The 21,066-nt window shown below is 37.6% G+C and overlaps 2 protein-coding genes across 10 annotated transcripts in view; one reads left to right on the top strand and one right to left on the bottom strand.

The window, feature by feature from the left end:
- The window catches only part of Cast (calpastatin), a 99,465-nt gene extending 96,067 nt beyond the window's left edge, over positions 1 to 3,398 (top strand). For all 9 annotated transcript variants that reach the window (XM_060383570.1, XM_060383568.1, XM_060383567.1 and 6 more), the window contains one exon: positions 1,448 to 3,398. The gene's annotated coding sequence lies outside the window, so the exon portion shown is untranslated. The remainder of the gene's footprint in view (positions 1 to 1,447) is intronic.
- A 1,637-nt stretch (positions 3,399 to 5,035) lies between these two features.
- Positions 5,036 to 21,066, bottom strand: part of Erap1 (endoplasmic reticulum aminopeptidase 1) — a 30,044-nt gene continuing 14,013 nt past the window's right edge. Inside the window, exons 5-19 of the mRNA XM_021626471.2 lie at positions 20,495 to 20,615; positions 19,315 to 19,469; positions 18,615 to 18,728; positions 17,393 to 17,524; positions 16,961 to 17,092; positions 16,739 to 16,810; positions 15,371 to 15,525; positions 13,935 to 14,014; positions 12,974 to 13,157; positions 11,642 to 11,798; positions 10,757 to 10,941; positions 9,809 to 9,970; positions 9,190 to 9,330; positions 8,675 to 8,756; positions 5,036 to 5,289 (exon numbers count right to left, since the gene is read on the bottom strand). Coding sequence (XP_021482146.1) covers positions 5,134 to 5,289; positions 8,675 to 8,756; positions 9,190 to 9,330; positions 9,809 to 9,970; positions 10,757 to 10,941; positions 11,642 to 11,798; positions 12,974 to 13,157; positions 13,935 to 14,014; positions 15,371 to 15,525; positions 16,739 to 16,810; positions 16,961 to 17,092; positions 17,393 to 17,524; positions 18,615 to 18,728; positions 19,315 to 19,469; positions 20,495 to 20,615 — 2,028 coding nt within the window. The 3' untranslated portion in view covers positions 5,036 to 5,133. The remainder of the gene's footprint in view (positions 5,290 to 8,674; positions 8,757 to 9,189; positions 9,331 to 9,808; positions 9,971 to 10,756; positions 10,942 to 11,641; positions 11,799 to 12,973; positions 13,158 to 13,934; positions 14,015 to 15,370; positions 15,526 to 16,738; positions 16,811 to 16,960; positions 17,093 to 17,392; positions 17,525 to 18,614; positions 18,729 to 19,314; positions 19,470 to 20,494; positions 20,616 to 21,066) is intronic.

Genomic DNA, 21,066 nt, shown 5'->3' with positions numbered 1-21,066 from the left:
CAAAAACCTGAAATGGAGCTGGCCCAGTGCTTAGCAGGTAAAGATGCTTGCCACCAAGGATGACCAAGTTCTACCCTTGGGAGTTGTTAAGTACAAAATCACTGCAGAGAGACCACCACTCACATATGCAGTTGGCAAGGGTGTTTTATTTCACAAAAAACCTGCAAGCAAGGGTCAAACCATTTTACAAAATGGTGACCCTAGAGAATGGCTCAAAGGCCTTTCTATAGGAAACTAGGAGAATTCTAGCAAGGGTTAGGTAATCTAAAACTTCATTGGTGGGTGCTGGGGAATTACAAGGGTAAATTCCTAACTGGCTTTCATTCAGGTGGTCAGTGGGCTGCATTCCTTTGCCATGAATGTTTTGACTACAGGATGTGAGATAAGGCTCCTCAGCGCAGATGCCTCATTCTGGGATAAGATATTTTTTCATTCTTGTGGTTATCCCCAGGCTGTTCCTTGGGTAGGGGATTTTATGGTCTTGTTCCTGGAATTGGTGACCTATAGAATAATTCCTGGGACTGATGACTTTTATTATTATCATTTATTACAATTTATTCAGTTTGTGTCTCAGCTGTAGCCCCTCCCTCGTCTCCTCCCAATCCTACCCTCCCTCTTTCTTCTCCCCCTATGCCCCTCCCCTAGTCCACTGATTCTGACCTTAGCCTATCAGATCTCATCAGAACTGGTTGCGTTATCTTCCTCTGTGGACTGGCAAGGCCACCCCCTCCCACACACACACACCACTGGGGGAAGGTAATCAGAGAGCTTGCCAGAGAAAGGTAATCAGAGTTCATGCCAGAGAAAGTCCCTGCTCCCCTTACTATAACCCACTTGGAGACTGAGTCTATGGGCTACATCTGAGCCAGGGTTTTAGGTCCTCTCCATGTATTGTTTTTTTGTTTGGGGAATCATTCTTTTCAGGGCCCCCAGAGCTCAGTTTTTATGGCTCTGTTGGTCTTCTTTTGGAGCTCCTCTTTCCTCCAGGTCTTTCTATCTTTCCCCTTCTTTCATAAGATTACCTGCACTCTGATCAAGGTATTGGAGCAGGGACTGAGACTCAGCCAAACTTTGGGCAGAGTGCAGGGAATCTTATGAAAGATAGGGGAGATAGAAAGACTTTTAAAGAGAGGCCTGGTCCTAAAATGGAGACAAAGTGGAGTTTATGTCACCCTCCCAGAGCCATATAATAGATTCATGAAAGTGGCTCTCTGACTTCCACGTGCACGCTATGACATACACACACTCAATGAAAATGAAAAGCGGTATTTGTGTTTTAACAAAAAACATGGGTTAAATCAGGTCCAGCTCTCTTACCAAGGTCTGTTTTGTTTCCTGGAGAGAAAACAGCACACTAACTAGAGCAGGTGTCCTGGTGTACCAAATTTTCTTAGAATTAACTGATGACTTTAATTAATAACCCACTCATATTTCCTTCTATTTTCAGGGTATCTAAATAGAAATTCTTCAGTTGGTGGATGGTGACTTTTGAAGAACAAAGGCTTTGGTGACAATTTTTCTGGGTGGTATCTAGACAGTGGTATTTGTTATATCTTTTGACATCTCAGACATTGGTTTGATATTTTTTTTTTCCGGAAAGAAAATATTTGTCTGGGTCACTTGTGTTCTGTATTAAGTATTGATACTTTTCAAAGATTTTTAATTACCTTTGGGTGGGAAAACGAAGCTTTGTATTTGTAAGAAATATATTTGATAGTTTGCTAAAATGCCAAAAATCTCAAAAAAAAACTTTGCAGACTTTTGCACATTATACACACAGTGCCTATAAATCTCATTAGTATTTTTGGTTTGCTTTTAATTTTTTTTAGCATTTGAAAAGTAATGTTCTATTCTTTTGTCAGTATTTTGATTTCTTATCACGTTTTTTTCCTCTTGGGCTTTTGAACTGTATTTGATGTATCTTTGGGTTAATGTTGATAACCCAAATATAAAATATTGTACATTGGGCACATAACTATTTTGGGGCTGCTAATAAATTAATGATGAATAACCTGGATAAACATTGGGAGCAGCAGTCTCCCTTCCTGCCGGAATTCTCCTTTACTAGGAATGAGGACTTCTACCCATGGTCAGACACACTGTCTAGGACACACTGAGACTTGAACTAAGTCAGCAGACAAGCAAAGCACAGGCGAGAGACATCACTGCACAGAAACATTCAGCAATGAAATTGGAATTTTTAGAATACTCATATGGCTTGAAACCATAATGGTTTACCATGGCATGAAACTGTGGTTTCCACTATCTTAGCGAAACCCAAATTGTAATCATTTGCTTAGAGCCATTTGCTACACTGTCTGTAACATTTGGCTTATGGAAGTCAACTTTACCAAACACAAAAATGAACTTCCTTAAAAACAAGATATACATACACAATGTGTGTATGTATACATGTATGTATGTATGTATGTATGTATGTATACACTGAAATTTAAAATCACCTTCAATACCAAAGCAAGTTAAGGTATCATAACACCTTTGAATGGTATCTCAGATTTTTCTGAGTACTGCACTGGTATCATTGATGGAAATTTGATAAAGGATTAATTCAATTTCTATTCCCTGGCAATGAATGCTGGAAAAAATATTAGGTTCAATTTTCTTGTTTCTAGAGATCACAACCTTCTTTGCCATCAATGTAAAAGTTGTATTTGGATTTAAGCCCAAGCAAAGGTAATAACAATCATAATGTTAGTCTCCAAAAGTACTCTCTAACAAATCATGCAGGTACCTGTTACATTTCAGATTCTACCCGCAGAGTGTTAAAAATCCCAATCTCATAAAAAGGGCAGGCACTGTTCTGTTTTTAAAGCACTGACAAGAATATACTCCCTGATCTTTCTGAACTCATTGGTGTCCAATCCTTGTATGTCGGCAGTATAGGTGTTAGTCTGCTCTTTGTTTCTAAAAACATGCTGCAACGTTTGGCGCTGACAGATATACTTCCAAGGCTGTAGTGCACAAATTTCCATGCACATACAGGAATATTTTTAAATGATGTAACAAAACATAAATTTAAGAGTGCCTTTACAAAAACACACATTTAAGGTTTTAATTAGGATTGTCCTCAAGACTTGAGGATTTGCTGATAACTTAATGTCTTGTGGAAGCCACAGCATCTAAAGGAGTCTTTTTTTTTTTTTTTTTTTTTACCTTTTATGTTTTAAATACTAGTAAGGAGAAAATAATTGCAGATATCGCCTTAAAAGTAGATAACAGGTGGTTGTTATTACCCAAAAGTTGCTGCATATATAATATTTTATCTGTTTAGAAAATGGGCTTTTCCAAAACTGAAGGAGACCAAAGCAAAAATCAGTATTTGTGTTTCATTAATCAAGATATAAAATGCAATTAAAGAAAAATATTTTAAGTGAAAATCTTGGCTATGTGTTCTTTTTAAGATGTAGTGTGGGGAAAAAGTACCCGTGAATTATTTTTATTTTATTTTCAAGCCATCACATGCAGTCAATATAAAAATAGAATTGTAAACACATCGATTGTTGTTTGGATATGAAGGTCCCTCCAGCCGGCTCAGGTGTTGAAGTCCTGGCTCCCAGTTGGTGGCAATAGTAAGAGAGGGAACTGGATCATGAGGGTTCTGCTCCTTCATGGATTAATCCATCTGTATTTACTATTCACTTATAGCTTCATACTTGAATGAGCTATTAGGAGGTAGGTCCTAGCTGGAGGAAGTAGGTCCAGTCTTTAAGTGTACAGCTTTGACAGATACACTGTGTATCCAGGCTTCTCCTCTCTGGCTCTTCTGTTTTCTGGCCACTAATGGGCAAGCATTTTTCTCTGATACCTGTTATGTTAGCCATAATGTCTCGGCACAGGCCTGTAACAACAGAGCCAGTAAACCATAGCCTAAAAGCACTGAAACAAAAATCTTTGCTTATTTAAGCTGATTATCTCAAATATTTTGTTAGAGCATTGAAAACAAGACACTTGAGACCCCCACCCCAAAGTCATTCCATTACAAAGTCTGTTATAGCACTGTATGTCAACATCTTTCCTGTCACTTATGCCATACATCTAAAAATTCTTATGTAAGACTGAAAGCATTCTTTCCCTATATTATTAGAAGCACATTATTCACAGTATTCTTTAGGAGTCCTTTATGTGCAGTAAGTGTCAATATGAGTTATTTGGGAATTTAAACCACCATTCCCTACTAAAGGGGTCAGAGACTCTCCAGTATATCTTACAATATCATACAAATCTGAATGTTATCTGCATTTTTAAAAGTGACCTTCCAGAGGAAGTAGATAGTTCTCATATTTTGATTATCTGAAGAGTTCTGTATGCACATAAAAAAACAAACAAACAAACAAACAAAAAAAAACATGCAGGTAGGTTGTGTAAAAACAAAAAGTACTACCATGACTGGTATCACCAAGTTCCTGCTGTTGTCCCTCACCCTGAGTGGATCATAGAAAGTGGTTACTAGAGACAAACAGAAAAAGGCTCTGTAGAAAAGAAAGGCACCTCTCAGGACTAAGACAAGGTGAAAACCAGCCCAAGGCAAGCATAAGGAAATAAATGCCTCTATCAACTCCATCCTGGATTGAAACTCCAAACTCCTAGAGTTGTCTAGTAGTAAAACCCAGAGAGCAAAGATTCCTGGTTAACCGGACCCTGCAAGACAACACCCAAGCATGAAGCCAGGATAAGAGTGGACAAGTAGACCTGGATGGGTAAACAGCAGGGCTGCTGCACAGCCACTTTCCAGACTGGCTGATGATCAAAGCATTGGCTTCACAGTATGCCACAGTATTCAGTTCTGCAGAGACACTGATGACTGAGGGACACAGGAGGCACAGGGATTTGCAAGTTGCAGGGCTGAAGCATGAATTACAAAATGAGAAGAAGCCCCTTGGCTTTTCTGTGGCAAGGAGCTGGGCACTTGGGTTTATACTGCAGGGCAACACCTGTCAGACAGACCCACGGCAGCAACAGATTTTGGAGACAAACTTTTCTCAGACATGATCAAGTGAAGCGAAATAAGAAAATATTTTCAGTGGGGGCCAAATAACCATCTTTAGTTTGAAAATATTCATATTGAACAAAATTTTGCTGATTATAAATCAAAAAACCTTGGCAAGAAACAAATCACAACAGTTCCTGCTTTTTCTTTTGCAGCCATATTCTGATTTTATCCAAATTCTTATCCATCCATCGAATGTTTTCTTCAATAGTCTCAATGGTTTGTTGAACGCAACGCAGCTGAGAACCATTTTCTTTCAAGGAGCTGAAGAATTCTTTTACCTTGGGAGGGAAAAGTGGGTTTTAAAAGGATTAGTTTTGTTAATCAAGCAAATGGTAATATAAGGGCAGTTAAAAGAAGTAAAGCTATCATGCAAGCATTTGCTAACATTCTATAAGGAAGGAAGTCCCAGGTATGAGGATATGATTATATATAACTTAAGTGTGAGGTACACAAATTGAGCTCATGCCCCATGAGGTCAGGTTCAAATTTATGCCTGTAGCTTTTATTTATTCATAGTTGCTAGACTCTAAAAGGCTTTGCTGCTTACCAGTTAATAACTAAGGTTTAGTTGAGTGTATCTATTTAATATGGATTCCATTATATCACACTTATGTTTCTAAATGATGCCTGAAAAGCAGAAACTGCAGAGCATCTTCCTTACAGAGGAAAACAGTATCAACCACGTAAATGCAGTCTTTCCCTTGGACCTGGCCTTGTGTATTCTAACTGCCAACATTGTAAGGTATGAAGCTCTTACCAAGTTATCTCAAACTTTGTAAATTTATTTATCCCAATCCATAATTCCTGCTTCATTCCTACAGTTTCCCACAGTTCCAGAGAGAAGAGAGACCTACAGCATTCTCCTCAGAATGTGTCTTTGTTCTTGTTGCATTCCTAGGTGTCTGAAACCTTAAGCTCCAATGACAGATAGGCTGCCTTTGCCAAAGCAGTGAAAATTGTACTATTTCCTTTCACTTTCAAGAGTTCTTAACATTAGAAATGTTCACAGCATTAGCCCATTTTGTTTTTTTTTTTGTTTTGTTTTTGTAGTCAGGAAGCAAGAGTAGGCTAAGATGTACTACTTATTTAGCGTGAATTCTAGTCAGATAATTCCTCAAAAATCTACATCATGACACCACAAATACTGGAATATTGGGTGGGGACAAGACTGAGTGTTAAGAAAGACCAAGTTCCAGTGAAAAATGAGGCAGAGTTGCTCTATTTGAGAGTCCAGTTGCCTCTTGCTGGGGAAAAGAGTAGACATGCTCTTCTCCCTGCCCCACCCTGTGCTTCCACTCATTATATTGCTGCAGGACCCAAGGGAGTCCTCAACTAAAGCTCACTTTGGGCACTCTTCAACAATAAGACATCAGTATTTTCACATCACTTATTGGCTAAAATATTTAACTTATCCTTAAGGAGTCCACTGTGGCATCATGCTGAAATGTGGACTTCTATACAAGCTCTAGCAAAACCAATTCTCAACACTTCTACTGACCCTAGACTGTGTCTTTTGCCACAGAGACACAGCTGAATACCCAACTCAGATGTGCCTCTGTAAGAGCTTTGCAGCAGGCTGTTTAGAGGAGTGGGAAGAAGTCTCCTTTTGAAGAATATATATATGTCTTGTGTTCCCTCTTATCAGTTTCACAGTAATTTCTTATTTTTGCCTGAGCATTAGGAAGTTCTGTGATAACTGTTAATTATCGTTGCAATCTTCCATGTAGTTCCCTCATATAATTATCTCCTATCTTCTATGCAACTTTTCATTTGTTAACATTTTATTTTTAATTTATTATTTATTACAATTTATTCACTTTGAATCCCAACTATATCTCCCTCCTTCATCTCCTCCCAGTCCCACCCTCCCACCTTCTCCTCCAATGCTTCTCCCCTAGTTCACTGATAGGGGATGTCCTCTTCCCCTTCCATCTGACCCTGGTGTCATTAGGATTGGTTGCATTGTCTTCCTCTGTAGCTTGGCAAGGCTGTACCCCCCCAGGGGGAGGTGATCAAAGAGCTGGCCACTGAGTTCATTTCAGAGACAACCCCAGCCCCCCTTAGTAGGGAACCCACATGGAGACTGAGCTGTCTATACCAACACAATTCTTTTCAGACCTTGAAAGAACAATTCTCAATTTCATATGGAAAAACAAAACAACAAAAAAGCCAGAATTGCTGCGCTATAGAGCAACAGTAATATAAACAGCATGGTACTGGCACAGAATACCAGTGGATCAATGGAATTGAATCAAACACCCAGAAACACACCCACATAGCTATAGATACTTGATTTTTAACAAAGGAGCCAAAACCATAAATGGGAAAAGACTGCAACTTAAACAAATGGGGCTGGTCTAACTTGATGTCTGCATGTAAAAAAATGTGAATATATCCATACTTATCACTCTGCACAAAACTAAAGTTCAAGTGGATCAAAGACCTCAACATAAAACCAGACACACTAAACCTGTTATAAGAAAAAATGGGGAAGAACCTTGAACTCATTGGCACAGGAGACAACTTCCTGAACAGAACATCCACAGCCATAGCCCATGGTAGCTCAGTGTCCAAGTGGGTTCCATAGTAAGGAGGACAGGAATTGTTTCTGACATGAACTAATGAGCTTCCCCTTCCCCCCTGAGGGAGGAGCAGCCTTGCTAGGTCACAGATAAGGACATTGCAACCATCCTGAAGATACCTGATAAGCTAGGGCCAGATGGAAGGAGAGGAGGACAACCCCTCTCAGTGGACTCGGAAGGGGGCAGGGAGGAGATGAGGGAGGGAGGGGAGGATTGGGAGGGAAAAAGGGAGTGGGCTACAGCTGGGATACAAGTGAATGTATAAAATTATTTAAAAATAAAAAAAATATAAAAAAAGAACACCAACAGCACAGGTTCTAAGATCAACAATCAACAAATGGAACCTCATGAAACTGAAAAGTTTCTGTAAAGCTAAGGACACTGTCAACAGAACAAAACAACAGCCTACAGACTGGGAAAGAACATTTATTGACCCTATATCTGACAGAGGGCTAACCCGGAATATATAAAGAACTCAAGAAGTTAAACACCAGCAAACCTTAACATTCACTTTACCGATTGATTTTATAGATTTTGTACATATCATAAAATATATAAGTGAGAAGAGAAATATGGCATTGGATACTGAAGCACCTGGACCCTCTCTGCCTCTTCTAACACAAGATCACATCAGCTATCTGCACCTCTAGGATTCACTTTTAAAGTCTTTAAATAAGGGCCAATTGTGATGAGTTATTTTTGCTAAGCTGAAGTTTTTGTTCTTGCTGTTTATTTTGTTTTGAGATAGGGTGTCACTATGGAGTCCTGACTGGCCTGGAACCTGCTTTGTAGACCAGGCTCGCCTTTACTTCACAATATCTGCCTGCTACTACCTCCAGAGTTTTTGGATTAAATGCATATGCTATAACAGCTGATAAAGTCCAAGTTTTTAATTGTAGATTAAAGCTTGTCTCATGAGAGGCATATACGTTGGAACTCAAAAGCTCCATCCAAAAGACAAGAATCATTCTCAATGTATCACAACTTTTGTTCCTGCCCATATTTAGTAGCTAATTGTCACTTAAGTTTAAAGAAAAATAATAAGGATTTCACACACACATGCATACACACACATCTTTACCTCTTCAAGACGTTCTCTGGTGGAAAACTGTTCTGTTGTTCCCGTTACCATGTGAGCTATGGCTGGTGAGCCAAGTTCAAACCTGGTAAAGGCCAAAAGGTGTCCATTTACTGTACATTTAAGTGTCTTTTATATCCTATAGCATTTAAACAATCTATTTGTAAAATGGAATGCATACCAAGTACTAATTAGAAGGCTAAGGACCTAAAAGAAATGACAGCTGTATGCCATGCTATATGAGTGAGGGGAAAGCTACGCTAACCTTGGAGGACACAGGCTTCAGGCAAGTCAGGGAGCACAGGGAGAATCAGATGGGATGGAAGGCATTACTGTTTAGAGCAATAGATCAGTAATGGATTAAGGCTTTAAATAAAATAAGGGTATTTTAATCTGAAAAGCTATCTTTAATGTACAATATGCTTTCATATAAATAGCAAAAGTTAAACACACAGAGGAAGAGGAGGTGTGGAAACAAAGAATGCATCAAATACCACCACAATTTTGGCACTACTTACTTTTGTACAAGATTATTCCAATTTTCCCTCAGAAACTTCCAGGCCAATGGATAACCCACTGCATTTCTGCCAATGAGTATAAGAATATGTGGAAATTCCTGAGTTTTTATTATATCTCCCTTAAAACTTTGGTCTAGGAGCCTGTAATGATTAAAAGAAGAAATATTAGTAATGAATTATAAGTGATGGAAGAGTTACAAAAATCTTCAGTAAAATAACTTAGAAAAGAAAAATTCTGTATGCCAACAATAAAGTCCCAATAAAGGTAAATTGGTAGTCTCGATAAACCCACCAGCAACATGATTAAAAGCTAACATTTATATAGTGTCTAAAAGACCTACGCCATATAATCTCTCATTTCTTCAGAAGAACAGTTTCTAAAAGTATCTCTAAATATTTCAAATATGTTACTGCTGTAAAGATACACTATACATGTTCCTTAAATATTTTCCCCCAAACTGGGTTCTAATTACTTGGCATCCTCATTAGGTATATGCCCATATGCACAGTGTTTCCATCAGAATGAATAATTCCTAGACAATAGAGCTAAAATAAGTGCCAGAACAATCTTACGTCAAGCAAATTCCCTTGGCCATGTAGACATCAAAGCATAACTCACCACTGAAGCTTTTTTGGGTCCTGGCTTATGCAAAGGGCAAATTCAATTTGGCTTTTCTCAGTACTTGACAGAGAAGACTGATATTTACTACAAAGAAAATCCCAGCCTTCTGTTTTCTGGGCCCCCACAGCAAACACTGCCAAGGTCACATCAGCAGGGAGGCTATGGAAAGAATAAAGGTGTTAGATCCTGAGACAGACCAAATATTCTTAGATGCATAATGGGGACCAATTATGAACTAGTTCCATGACCACAGCTGAAAACATATATTACTGTTCCCCCTGAAACACTTTATGAAAAGAGGCAAGAGAAAATGTCTAACATTATCATTTGTCAGAAATACATTAACAAATGTCATTCATAAATCCCTACACATCTAATATTTTTGAAATGATGCAAAAAGAGATTCAATTGAGATTAAAATTGTATTTCGTGAAGAAAAGTCAGGAATCTCAATAGCATTATGGTTAGTAAACAGCCCATTAAAGCCAGGTATTCAGGTAATTGCCATGAAAGTTCCAAATATAAAAAAACTGATGACTAGTAGGAGCAGAGATTCCAAACATTGCCCATCTTCTCCAATATAAACAATTACTAGACACTCTGGGCGGGGTTCTGAAGACTTCTGTAAAACGCATTGCCTCTGTTTCAGCCTGGCATGGCCGTGTCACTCCAGTCATTTTATACACATTCCACAAAGTATGAGTTACCATAATCGTGTTCTAACTTCCCAGACATTTGATTTTGGGGCATAGAAGTTCTTTGTTGCATTTCTTAAGACAGTAAGTTTAGAAATGTACAAATTTGAAAAGGAAATTTATTTTCCAAGAAGGTGCAGTAGGAAAGACTTGTCTATCCAGCTTCTTCCAGTGGTTGGTGCTAATGATGGGTAGCAGGAAGGAAAACCTGTACATCAATAATCTGCACTGCATATTCATAGGAACTGACCTCATGTTTCCATCAGATGCCTTCCACTCTCTGAAATAGCCCTCTGCCCTCTGCACACAGGGCTGATACTTGTGCACACACGCGAGGAGGAGGAGCTGGCTCCTAAGCATTCTCTCTGACACAGAGCCCTCGTCTGTCCAAGTCTGCTTATCAATGAGGTCCTTCAGCAGCCTGAGGAGGAAGGCCTGTGGAACAGGGCAGGAGCAGTGACAGGTATTGGGTGTACTGTCTCAGAGCATCTCATACTTACACAGCCTGGGACTTCTGGTGATAGGAAATGCCACAAAAAATGCATATTCAGTGTATTTTAATAATGCTGAGTGAACAGACTCCTTTCAAGAAAAAAGAAATTCAGGTGGGAACTAATCCTTACAGCTCAACCCCACTCCCTTAAAGCTGACAACCGTATTAAATTTATTTATAAAATGGACAAAAAAAGCAAAAATAACAACAAAAACATAGCAATCTTTTCTAAAGATGTCCCATCTACTTAAATCAGAATGAACAGACTAAATTTTATGCACAAAGTGTGCAAATTCTCACAATATTTTATCAAATATAGAAATTTTGTGTTTCTTCTTCAACTGGCATTTAGAATCCTAGAAAATATCAGGATTAGTAATCACAGCAATGAAATAAAATATTTATGGTAAACTAAAACCATGAAAATTAAGTACAGAATTTAATACTATTATTCAAATTCAGTATCAGCCTAATGTTGGCTAGTCAATCTAAACTGAAATTTTATTTGCTTTTCTTTAATGTATAGAACAACATATATGATTTGTATATGTATATACATTCAGACACATAATGAGTAAGTACTCTCTTCACCCATAAAAAATGCAATTATACTGTAGCTATATGATTAATCTCAGGCTTTACCTTGAATTGAGTTTCCATCTCATTCATATCTCTTTTCTCCATTAACTTATACATAGGTATCAGTTCATTCAAACCTTGGAATACAGGCAAAATTTCAGTTTCATTTTGCAAGTACAGGGTTAAATCCAGGGCTTTTTCAATCGATAACTTTCCAATGCTGAGCAAGAAAGATCATGGTTACAGGCTTATAAGAAATCTTCTTTTTGCTTCAACATATACTGCAATAATCTTATAGCCAAGCAGCAATCATATATAATGACTTTTATGCATTAGAATTGTTTTGGTTGCACACAATATGACATTAGGAAAGAAGAGTCACAACTATAGAGCAAAGTCCAGCTTATGGCTGTGATAAAATGGTGCATGTTAATGTTTGTCACATAGAATACATCAAACTGAATTTCTAGACTAAGCTAAGAACTTCAATCCAAGATCAAGGGAACCAGGCCAGGTAGACTGCTACTTAGAAAAAAAAAAAAGAAATTCCTGTCATAATCATCTTCTCTTTTCAAAAATATCCTGGATATGAGCCCACGCTAGAATTCCAGTAGTAGTAGGCCATGCAGATGAACTTAGAAGAAGTTAAGCAACCTTTAACTTCTTCCTGCTTTTGGCACCTTGGGAGGCTCATTGCAGTAATAACAGAACCAGAGAGAATGACTCTCCACTGGGATAGACTGACATTGATTCTGAGAAAAACAGAGCTGCCTCATCCTACCCAGATGGCTCTCTTAGAACTTCACCACTGCCTAAATAATGAAAGCTTTCATGTTTTCAGCTTGGAAAATACTTACTTCCCCCTTAAAAAACAGGGAAGAATGAGTACTATTCACTCCAGCCTCGGGTAGTCAAAGATAATTTGTTTGATAAGACCTAATTATATAACTTATATTCCATAAATATGCTGTGGAATTCATCTCTCTTTTGGTACAATAAATGAATGCAATGTGAAGCATTGGCAAGAAGCCTTTAAGAGGATTAAGGGCTCAGCATGGGAGAAACTCCATTTTGGATATCATGACCAGAAAAGCTGCAGAACAAAGTTGTGGGAATAGGCAAGGGGCTCACTAGGATGCTGTCTCAAGGTTTCCTGCACATTTGTGTGATTTGAGTTATTAATGAGCAAGTTTCTGTATTTTATATCATCTAGAAGTTAAAGACCAGCGGATAAGCACCAGTCTGAAAGCTATGTTGCCCTGTTGGAAGAACTTGGGGTGGGGGTGCCTTTTTAAATTCTCATTAGCAATCAATCACTGTCATCTCTAGAAACCAAGTATCTGAACAGTAATAGCTGCTTTCAGAATAAACCACAATTGACACAGCCTGCCTTACCTGACGAGCTGAAATGCATTGTTGATGAGACTTGCCCGATCATTACTGCTTATTGTTGTGTGTGCTCCTTTTAAAAGGCCACTAAGAGAATCCCATCCACCATCCTCGTAATGCACAATGTAATAGCCATTCATTCCCACATTAAATTTGATCCACTCCACTGCTTCTGGGAGGATAAGCACATCTAGAATGAACAGGATAAATCTCAACTATTTACTCTGTGGATGGACACACTCTTTTTTGATCAGAAGTTACACAAAGAAGCTGAGAAAATTCCAATAGTGAACAAATGGATATCATTTATTTCTTGCAGAACCCAGGTAACAGAAACCCAGTTAGACAAATGTCAATGTGAGATTTATAGATCTATGGAAATGTTGCAACCACATTCTAACAAACATATAATTCCCAGTATTGTTAACAAAGTAATGAGAATTTTCATTGTTAATCTATTTTTTTATTGTTATAGCTCTCAACTGTTTGAATGTATAACATTATACTTCCTTTTGAAAAACCCATTCTCTGTGTATATTTGAAGTTTTGTTTGAGGGTATGTGTGTGTAGATATATGTGCGGGGCCAGAAGATAATACTAGTTGTTCCTCAGATCCTATACATTTTTTGTTGGGGAAAGAAGTGGGATAGGAACACTCACTGGCCTTGAACTTGCCAGTTAGGATCTTTCTGCCTGTACCTTTCCAGCACTAATGTTACAAGCATGCACCACAACACTCATATTTGTATTTTTTTTTAGTGTAAGTTCTGCAGATCAAATGCAAGTCCTCCTATTTACAAGATAATCATTCTACCAACTAAACTATCTTCCAAGTCCAGCAAGTATTCTAAACCTAATTCCTTTCCTTTTCACCAAAATCAATAGCTAAAGAAGCTCAGAAGCTAATTTCTACCCACTTCTACATTTCTTACTTGAATTAAACTAATTTTTTTCCATAATAAAATACCTGTCTTTGTCTTCAGCAAGAATCTCTGGACTGAGTCTGATTTGCTGGTAATGAATGTCAGTGGAACGTGCCATAGGTACCTGAAAGAAATCAAGTATGCATTGCTCGTTGTTCATATCCGCTCAACAAGCAGCATTTAAGAGATCTACTTAATCATGTGCCAGGCTAGTTTAAAACAGTGTGGTACTGAGAATGTTATGCCAAGACCTGATAGCTTACTGAGCCTGTCTTCCAGCAAAACTGGCATTCATCCTCTCAAACCCTAATGTAGGAAGAGAAAAACAGGTTCAAGTGATTAATGACTAGTGGCCTGAAGCATAACCTCAAATAATGACACTAGTAATGGCACAAATTAGTATCATGTACCTCCCTAATCATGTACCAAAGAGACACATGTCACTTCTCTTTTGTGGAGTTTCTCCAGACAACCTAATTCTGATCAAGAACAAACAGGAGAAGAAAATATAAATTGAAGGCAACTCTAGTAAAGTAAATAACCTGAACTGCGGGGAAAATGTCAAGAAACTCAAGATCTGGAGAACTGCTGCAAAAAGTGAAACAGAAAGATGTAGCAATGAAAGACGAAATGTGCTAAATTTGGGAGCAAAATTTTTCCATTCTGACATAAAGACATTTTATAACATCTGGAAAAACTGAATAGGCTTTATAGATTAAATTATATTTTGTCAAGTTTATTTCCTAATTTTGAAAATTGTGCTATGATTACATAAGTGAATGTTTTTATTTTCTTGAAAATACAACTTCTCTGTATATCTTGGTGTATATTATATGTAATATGTTACATATGCTATTGTATTCATATTGCCTACATACATGTAAGTTATATATTATGTAATACTTTCTTTTATATATACACAATCATAATCAAGTGCGATAGAGTTAATACATATCTGAGTAAAGCATATACAGAGAGAGAGAGAATTTTTTTAGCACTTTTGCAATATTCTGATTGAAATTAGTTAAAGATACATATTTTGTAAATTGCAACACCTCATTTCTAATAATACTCTGAAGCACAAACTAAGTGTTTCCAGGATGTAACTCAGACTTCTAAAGAAGAGAACTGAGTATCTCTTAATCCCGGAAATCACATACATTCTTTTGACAACTCCAATCAATGTTAGGTACTATTGTGCCTTCGCAGCAACTTCTTACTTAGATCACAGCTGACTTCAAGCCAACACCTAGAAATGACATCCTATTAAACTCCAAAGCAGGATAATGTAACAATAATGACAGATTGTCAGCTTTACTGAGATTCAAAGCCCTTTTAATCCTTTTGGAAAGGTAGGGTATAAATCAACTGCACAGGACACATAGATTCAGCTGAAGCCTTCTAAGGAAAGGAATGAGGGCAGGACTTTAAAAGGAAGATTTTATCCCACCAAGAAGGAGCTTCCCACTGTGGACATTACCCAGTCTCTGGGGTGCTCTCAGAACCCTTCAGGTAGTGTTCTTGCTTCATGTGAACATTCCGCCCTCTCACAGTGATGGTTATCAGAGGAAAGCCCTTCTGCAGGGTCCATGTGTTCATCATGGCTTTCACATCTACAACTTCCTGATGCCAGTGCTGGTTTACAGACAAAAAGAGGGAAAGGTGTCACCTGAGATCTATCTCTGAGGAAGAGGCCAGCCAGCTTGTGCTCCCAGATTGACTGGCCACTGCCAGCCTTCTCTGTTCTGCAGCTTCTTTTCTTTCCCCAGCTTCTTAACCACCCCTCCAGTCCCCAGCCATTGAGCGATGGCTGTTTACCTTTCCTCATCTCCTCTAAACCTGTGTGTCTTGACAGGTAGTACAGTTGTCCCTACTTGGCACAGCTAATGGCCAGACATATCCCATTGACACCAAGCTGGCATGTGAGCAAGAGAATGAGAGAAGAGAGATGAAAGAAGCAAGGTTTTCAACACCAGCATGACTATTCCCACGAACAGGCTGTACTTCTAAAGTGACAGCTCAGAAATGGCTTTTACCTGACCAGCAACTGGAAATATAAAATATGTGTTCCTTGTCACTAAAAATGCTTTTGGGAAAAGCCAAAGAATAAAATATTCTACTGCATAAACTAGAAACTATTAATAGAGCAATCTCTAAAAGCAAAACAAATAAACGAAGAAATAAAATATGGTAAATATAATTTTCTTGAATTTCTAGTCATCCATAGTTGTCTATGGAAATATTCCACAAATACAGATTAAAGAGAGTCAGACCATTTTGTGGCTCAGATGGAATGAATACTTGATAGCTGAAAAGTTGAAAACATGAGTTAAGCTAGAATTCAGTTCCCTACTCTGCATAGGATATGCATACCACCATATGCTTTTGGACCTCATATTCGCATTACCATATTTAAAGACCTGACTAGTAATAACATTCGGCTCATGAGTCTGCTAACAGGAATACAGAACATTATATGCCCAATTGTTAGCATATGCCTGGTGCATAATAATTGTCTAAATGTTTTTTCTGCCATTTTGTGATTTTTCAGATGCTCTGAAAGTGACTGATATAATCCAATCGTAGTCTGCCATTAAAACTTGTCCTACATCCATTGTTTTAGGGAGAGTGGAGTGAAAAGAATTAGTATCTGAAAGAAGTTCTGTCACCAAGGTTGTGACATCATCTTGCATAAAAGATTCTTAACAAAACTGGAAAAGAGTGTTAGCCTGGTTTAGTTTGAATGCAGACTTTTCTGGGATGAGAGTGATTCATGACACCGAGATACCATTCAAAGAATATGGAGAAGAACATGCATTGGTGGACAGGTACAGACGAAGAGACTTACTGAAGTAGATGATGAATGTTGGCTTCTAGAGCAAAAGCCATCCATTGTTTGTGTACCATCTGTGGGGCAAATCTAAAACCAAAAATAAGACATCACCCTCATTTCTCTAGAAAGCACTTTGGTTCTCTGTGAAGGAGTACCACGATATAGGAAAAGAAGAAAAACAAAAGCAAAACTAGACCGTCAACCGCCCCAGATGCAGAGCGCTCTAGCGCTACTCACATGTACCATGCTATTCCACAGGTCCTCATTTTTCGTGTTTTTATAACTGTACTTTTGGAGATAGTGCACAATTCCTCTTTTAAATGTATCTGCACTCAGATAATCTCTTAGCATGTTCAAAATACAAGCCCCCTGAAAAGATAAGAAAAATAATCATTTTCTCTAGTTTGTACATTTGAATGTAGCGCACTTAGTTTTTCAATATTTTCAACCACAGATAAAGAATTGACCAGAATCTAATCTTTAGGATTATGGGCTAAACTACAAGTTCAAACTGAAAGAGCTCAAATCAGCCAGCATAGTAGGCACCAAGCCATCGAAACTGGGTTGCTCTTAATGCAGAGAAAGCTGTCCCATGCCTGAGCAATAACTTCTCTATCCAATTTCTAATGAATGTAGTGTCCAAGCTCTACCTCTGCAAAATGCTCTCACCTTTTCATAGGAAACATCATCAAACATCTCCTGAATCTGCGCAGGATTTTCCACAGGTGTGGATACAGGGTGTGAGGAGTTTAGCGCATCAACTTCCATTGCATTAAAACACTTGCCAAAGAAATACTCTTCCTATTGACATAGAGAAAAGAAAGAAAGGGGGAAGTATCACCTAAACTACATTTAGATAAAAAGGAATAAAAAGATGAAGACCTGTTCTGCGGTAACAGGGCTAGAATTCCAATTTCTGTGTCAAGCAATTTCATATTTCTAGAATTAATAGAATAGTATTGCTAAGCATTCTAAAGAGCATCTAAGCACCTAAGAAACTGAGGCTGTATATAACCCATTTGTATTTCATTTATTTTGAATATTTACCACTTTAAAAATAAAGTTAATTTCATGTTAACCTAAAAACAAAACCATTCCGCTTGTAGCCAAAACACAAAATAAGGGAAGTAAAATATAGTGACTCCATCAAAGAATACATAGTTTTAACGTTAAGATATAGAGCGAAAGATAATAACAAATTTCAACCTTAGCTTTCTTTACTTAGTACATTCAGCCAACCATGTATCTGTATTTTCCATTATTAAAGATTATGTAGAAACAGAACACATTTTTATGATGCATAGTGTAATACTATAATAACTATTTATAAACAGAAACTATAAACTATTTATAAACAGAAAATGGAAAATAATTAACCATATTTGAAAAGAATTATATTAAAATTAATTTTTTATAGAAAGTGATTTTATTTTTGCTTGCTGATTATGTTTTTCTCATGGTTAAAACATGGTGTTTAAATACACATGAGTTCTAAATTAACTTTGAGATCTAGAAGTCTAGGTTGATAATGTAATGTGTGATTACTTAAGTCAAAATTTATACAATTTGTCAGTTTGGATCCTATGCATATTAACAGTAGTGTGTACCCAGCATTTAAATTGCAATGAGCACCCTGAACATTAAAAAATGGCACAGAACACTTAGCTTATCATTAGTTCTATTTCTTCAGTGTTAAGGGAAGATACAATTTAATACTTCATTGATACTAAAAGTTCAGTCAGCATTTTCAAACATGATTCATCTCTTAAGCTTCCAATAAAGTTATCATTTCTATAAATTCTATAATAAAAAATGCTAAATACTTTTGAGGAGACATTGAAAAAAAAACAACAGATTAACTTAAGATTTAAAAACATAAACAACCACATACAACTTTTAGTTCAGGATGGGTCACAGTGACAGACACAAATTCCATAAACTTGGCAAATCCTTCATTGAGCCAAAGGTCATTCCACCATTCCATGGTGACCAGGTTCCCGAACCACTGAAAGGAAAATGTGACTGCTTATTTGCAAATTTATAATGAAACTCTACTATCTGCTATTATGACAGAATAGATGCAACAAACTATAGATATGTAAAATGACTACTGGCTTATAAGTGTAGACATATTGTTTAAACACATTCTTTTATCAGAGTAAAAGTAAGACCTTTTCAACAGTCATTAAATAACATGAAACAATTATATAAGGAAATAACTCTCCTCTGAATTAAAGAGTAAACACACAATAACTTCTAAAAGTAGCTTCTCTTGTCACAAAAGAGAAATGAACATTAAATACCATTAATAAACATTCTTCTCTGATGGTGTGGCTGCTAGTATACTGCCTGTACTTCAGTGAAGGATTCTACCCAACCACATATGGGCAACATTAAGTGAATACAGGGAGTTAACAAAGGAGGAGGAGGAAGAGGAGGAAGAGGAAGAAGTTGTTGAGAGGTTAATGTTTTGCAAGGAGGACTCAGGAAGAGTCAAATGGAGGCAGAAATAAGGGGTGGGTATGATTCTATGACATTGTATACACCTTTGAAATTCTCAAAAAAATTTTTGTGTGACTAAACTTTCATACCTGGTGAGCGAGTTCATGGGACACAATCATTGTTATGCCAAGCTTACTGGATGCAGAAGACTTTTCTTTATCATATAGCAGAGAGGATTCTCTATATGTGGTCAGGCCCCAGTTTTCCATAGCACCAGACTGAAAGTCTGGAATTGCAGCAAGATCTTCAGTAGGAAGGAATACAGCTCATTATCAATCTTACAGCTGCATACTCCCCTAAACATACTAAATATCACAGTAGGTGGGTATTAAGATAAAATAAAAAGCTAAGCCAAGCATACAAAATTAGAGAGCTCCCAAGGCAAAAAAGCTTTCCTGGTAGAGAAAGAGAGGCTGCATGATTACTGTGTTGTTAGCAATGTGACTAAGCCAGGCTTGGGTCTCAAGCCTCTCCATATATCTCTTCTGATTCTTTTTCCCTTTTTCCCCGTTTTATTTGGCGGTACCAGAGATTGAACCCTGTACATGCTAGGCAAGTGCTCTACCACTGAGGTATATCCCTGTGCCTCTCTTAACTTTTAATTTTGAAACAGGTTTCACTCCATTAATTAGTCTGGCCTTGAACTTTCAATTATCTTGTCTCAGCCTCCTGAGTACCTGGGAATACAGATCTGAGGTATTAGGCTTGGCTCCATCTCTAATGGTTAGACCATGAGTTTGGGAACTGAAAAATCAAAAGAAATTACCTCACTAATCTACTGAATTTTGGATGCCTACAGTTATATATACCAAAAAGCTCAATAGCCAATAGCTTTAAGAGTTCATATAAAACCTGCATTTTCTTATACAAGGCAAATGTAGTCTTTTGAGAAAGTTTATTGGGCTGCTTTCTATTATCCTGCAAAGTATGTACTGATAATGACTAATAATAATAATAATAATAATAATAATAATAATAATAATAATGGAGCCTCTGCATTCTTCTCTCTCCTACTAACAACAACAGAGTACAAAGCCACCACCCTCAGGCTGCACTGTCAGGAACTGCATCGTAATCTGTCATTAGTAGCTGATCGTATAAATCAGAGGTGAAGGGATTCTCAGAAGGATCAATCTGTTGTTTGCACTCTGCTGGGAATTTCATTATGTGAAGGACAGTGTACAGAAGCATGGGAATGCAGCAGCAATAATAATATGATCTATGATGGAGGCCATCAAATGCCACCTGGAAATGTCTGTAATACTCTACCTTGCTTGGGTAAAGGATATGGAATGTTAAAATAATCCTCATAAAATTCTAGAAGAGTCACGGCAGCATCCAGAGCATAATCTGCTTGATTTATCTTGTCTGACACAGCATACACAGAGACCTAAAGGAAAAGGACAGGAGGATATTCAAAGAACATAGTGGCTTCCTCTGATAACTGGAGAGGAGAATGGCTTTAATTGTTCTTTCTATGGGATTTGGATGTCAATATTACAGAAGACATTTAGGAATTCCATTATTTTAATTCTGGCTGCTCCTAATCAACTTCATTTCTGAAAACAACTATAAAAAGCTACAACTACAGGCTCAAAGCAGTTTTCTCAAATGTTTTCAGAAGGTAGTAATAAATGATGACTTAAAAAGCAATAGTGCAATGTCAGCTGGACTCTAGAAAGTCCACAGGGCACCAGAACCAGGCAGCAATAAGTAGGATGGAATACATCTTGCAGAGGTTTCTAAGCTTGCATCTGATTAAAACTGTCCTCAGCACTGAAGGCTAGCAGCTTTTTCTTCTTTCCTTCCCTACAACCAGTAACATTGCTTTCAATGCTACA

The sequence above is a fragment of the Meriones unguiculatus genome, chromosome 5 (assembly GCF_030254825.1).
Source record: "Meriones unguiculatus strain TT.TT164.6M chromosome 5, Bangor_MerUng_6.1, whole genome shotgun sequence".
NCBI lineage: Eukaryota > Metazoa > Chordata > Mammalia > Rodentia > Muridae > Meriones > Meriones unguiculatus.
This window is presented reverse-complemented; position numbering and strand designations above follow the sequence as displayed.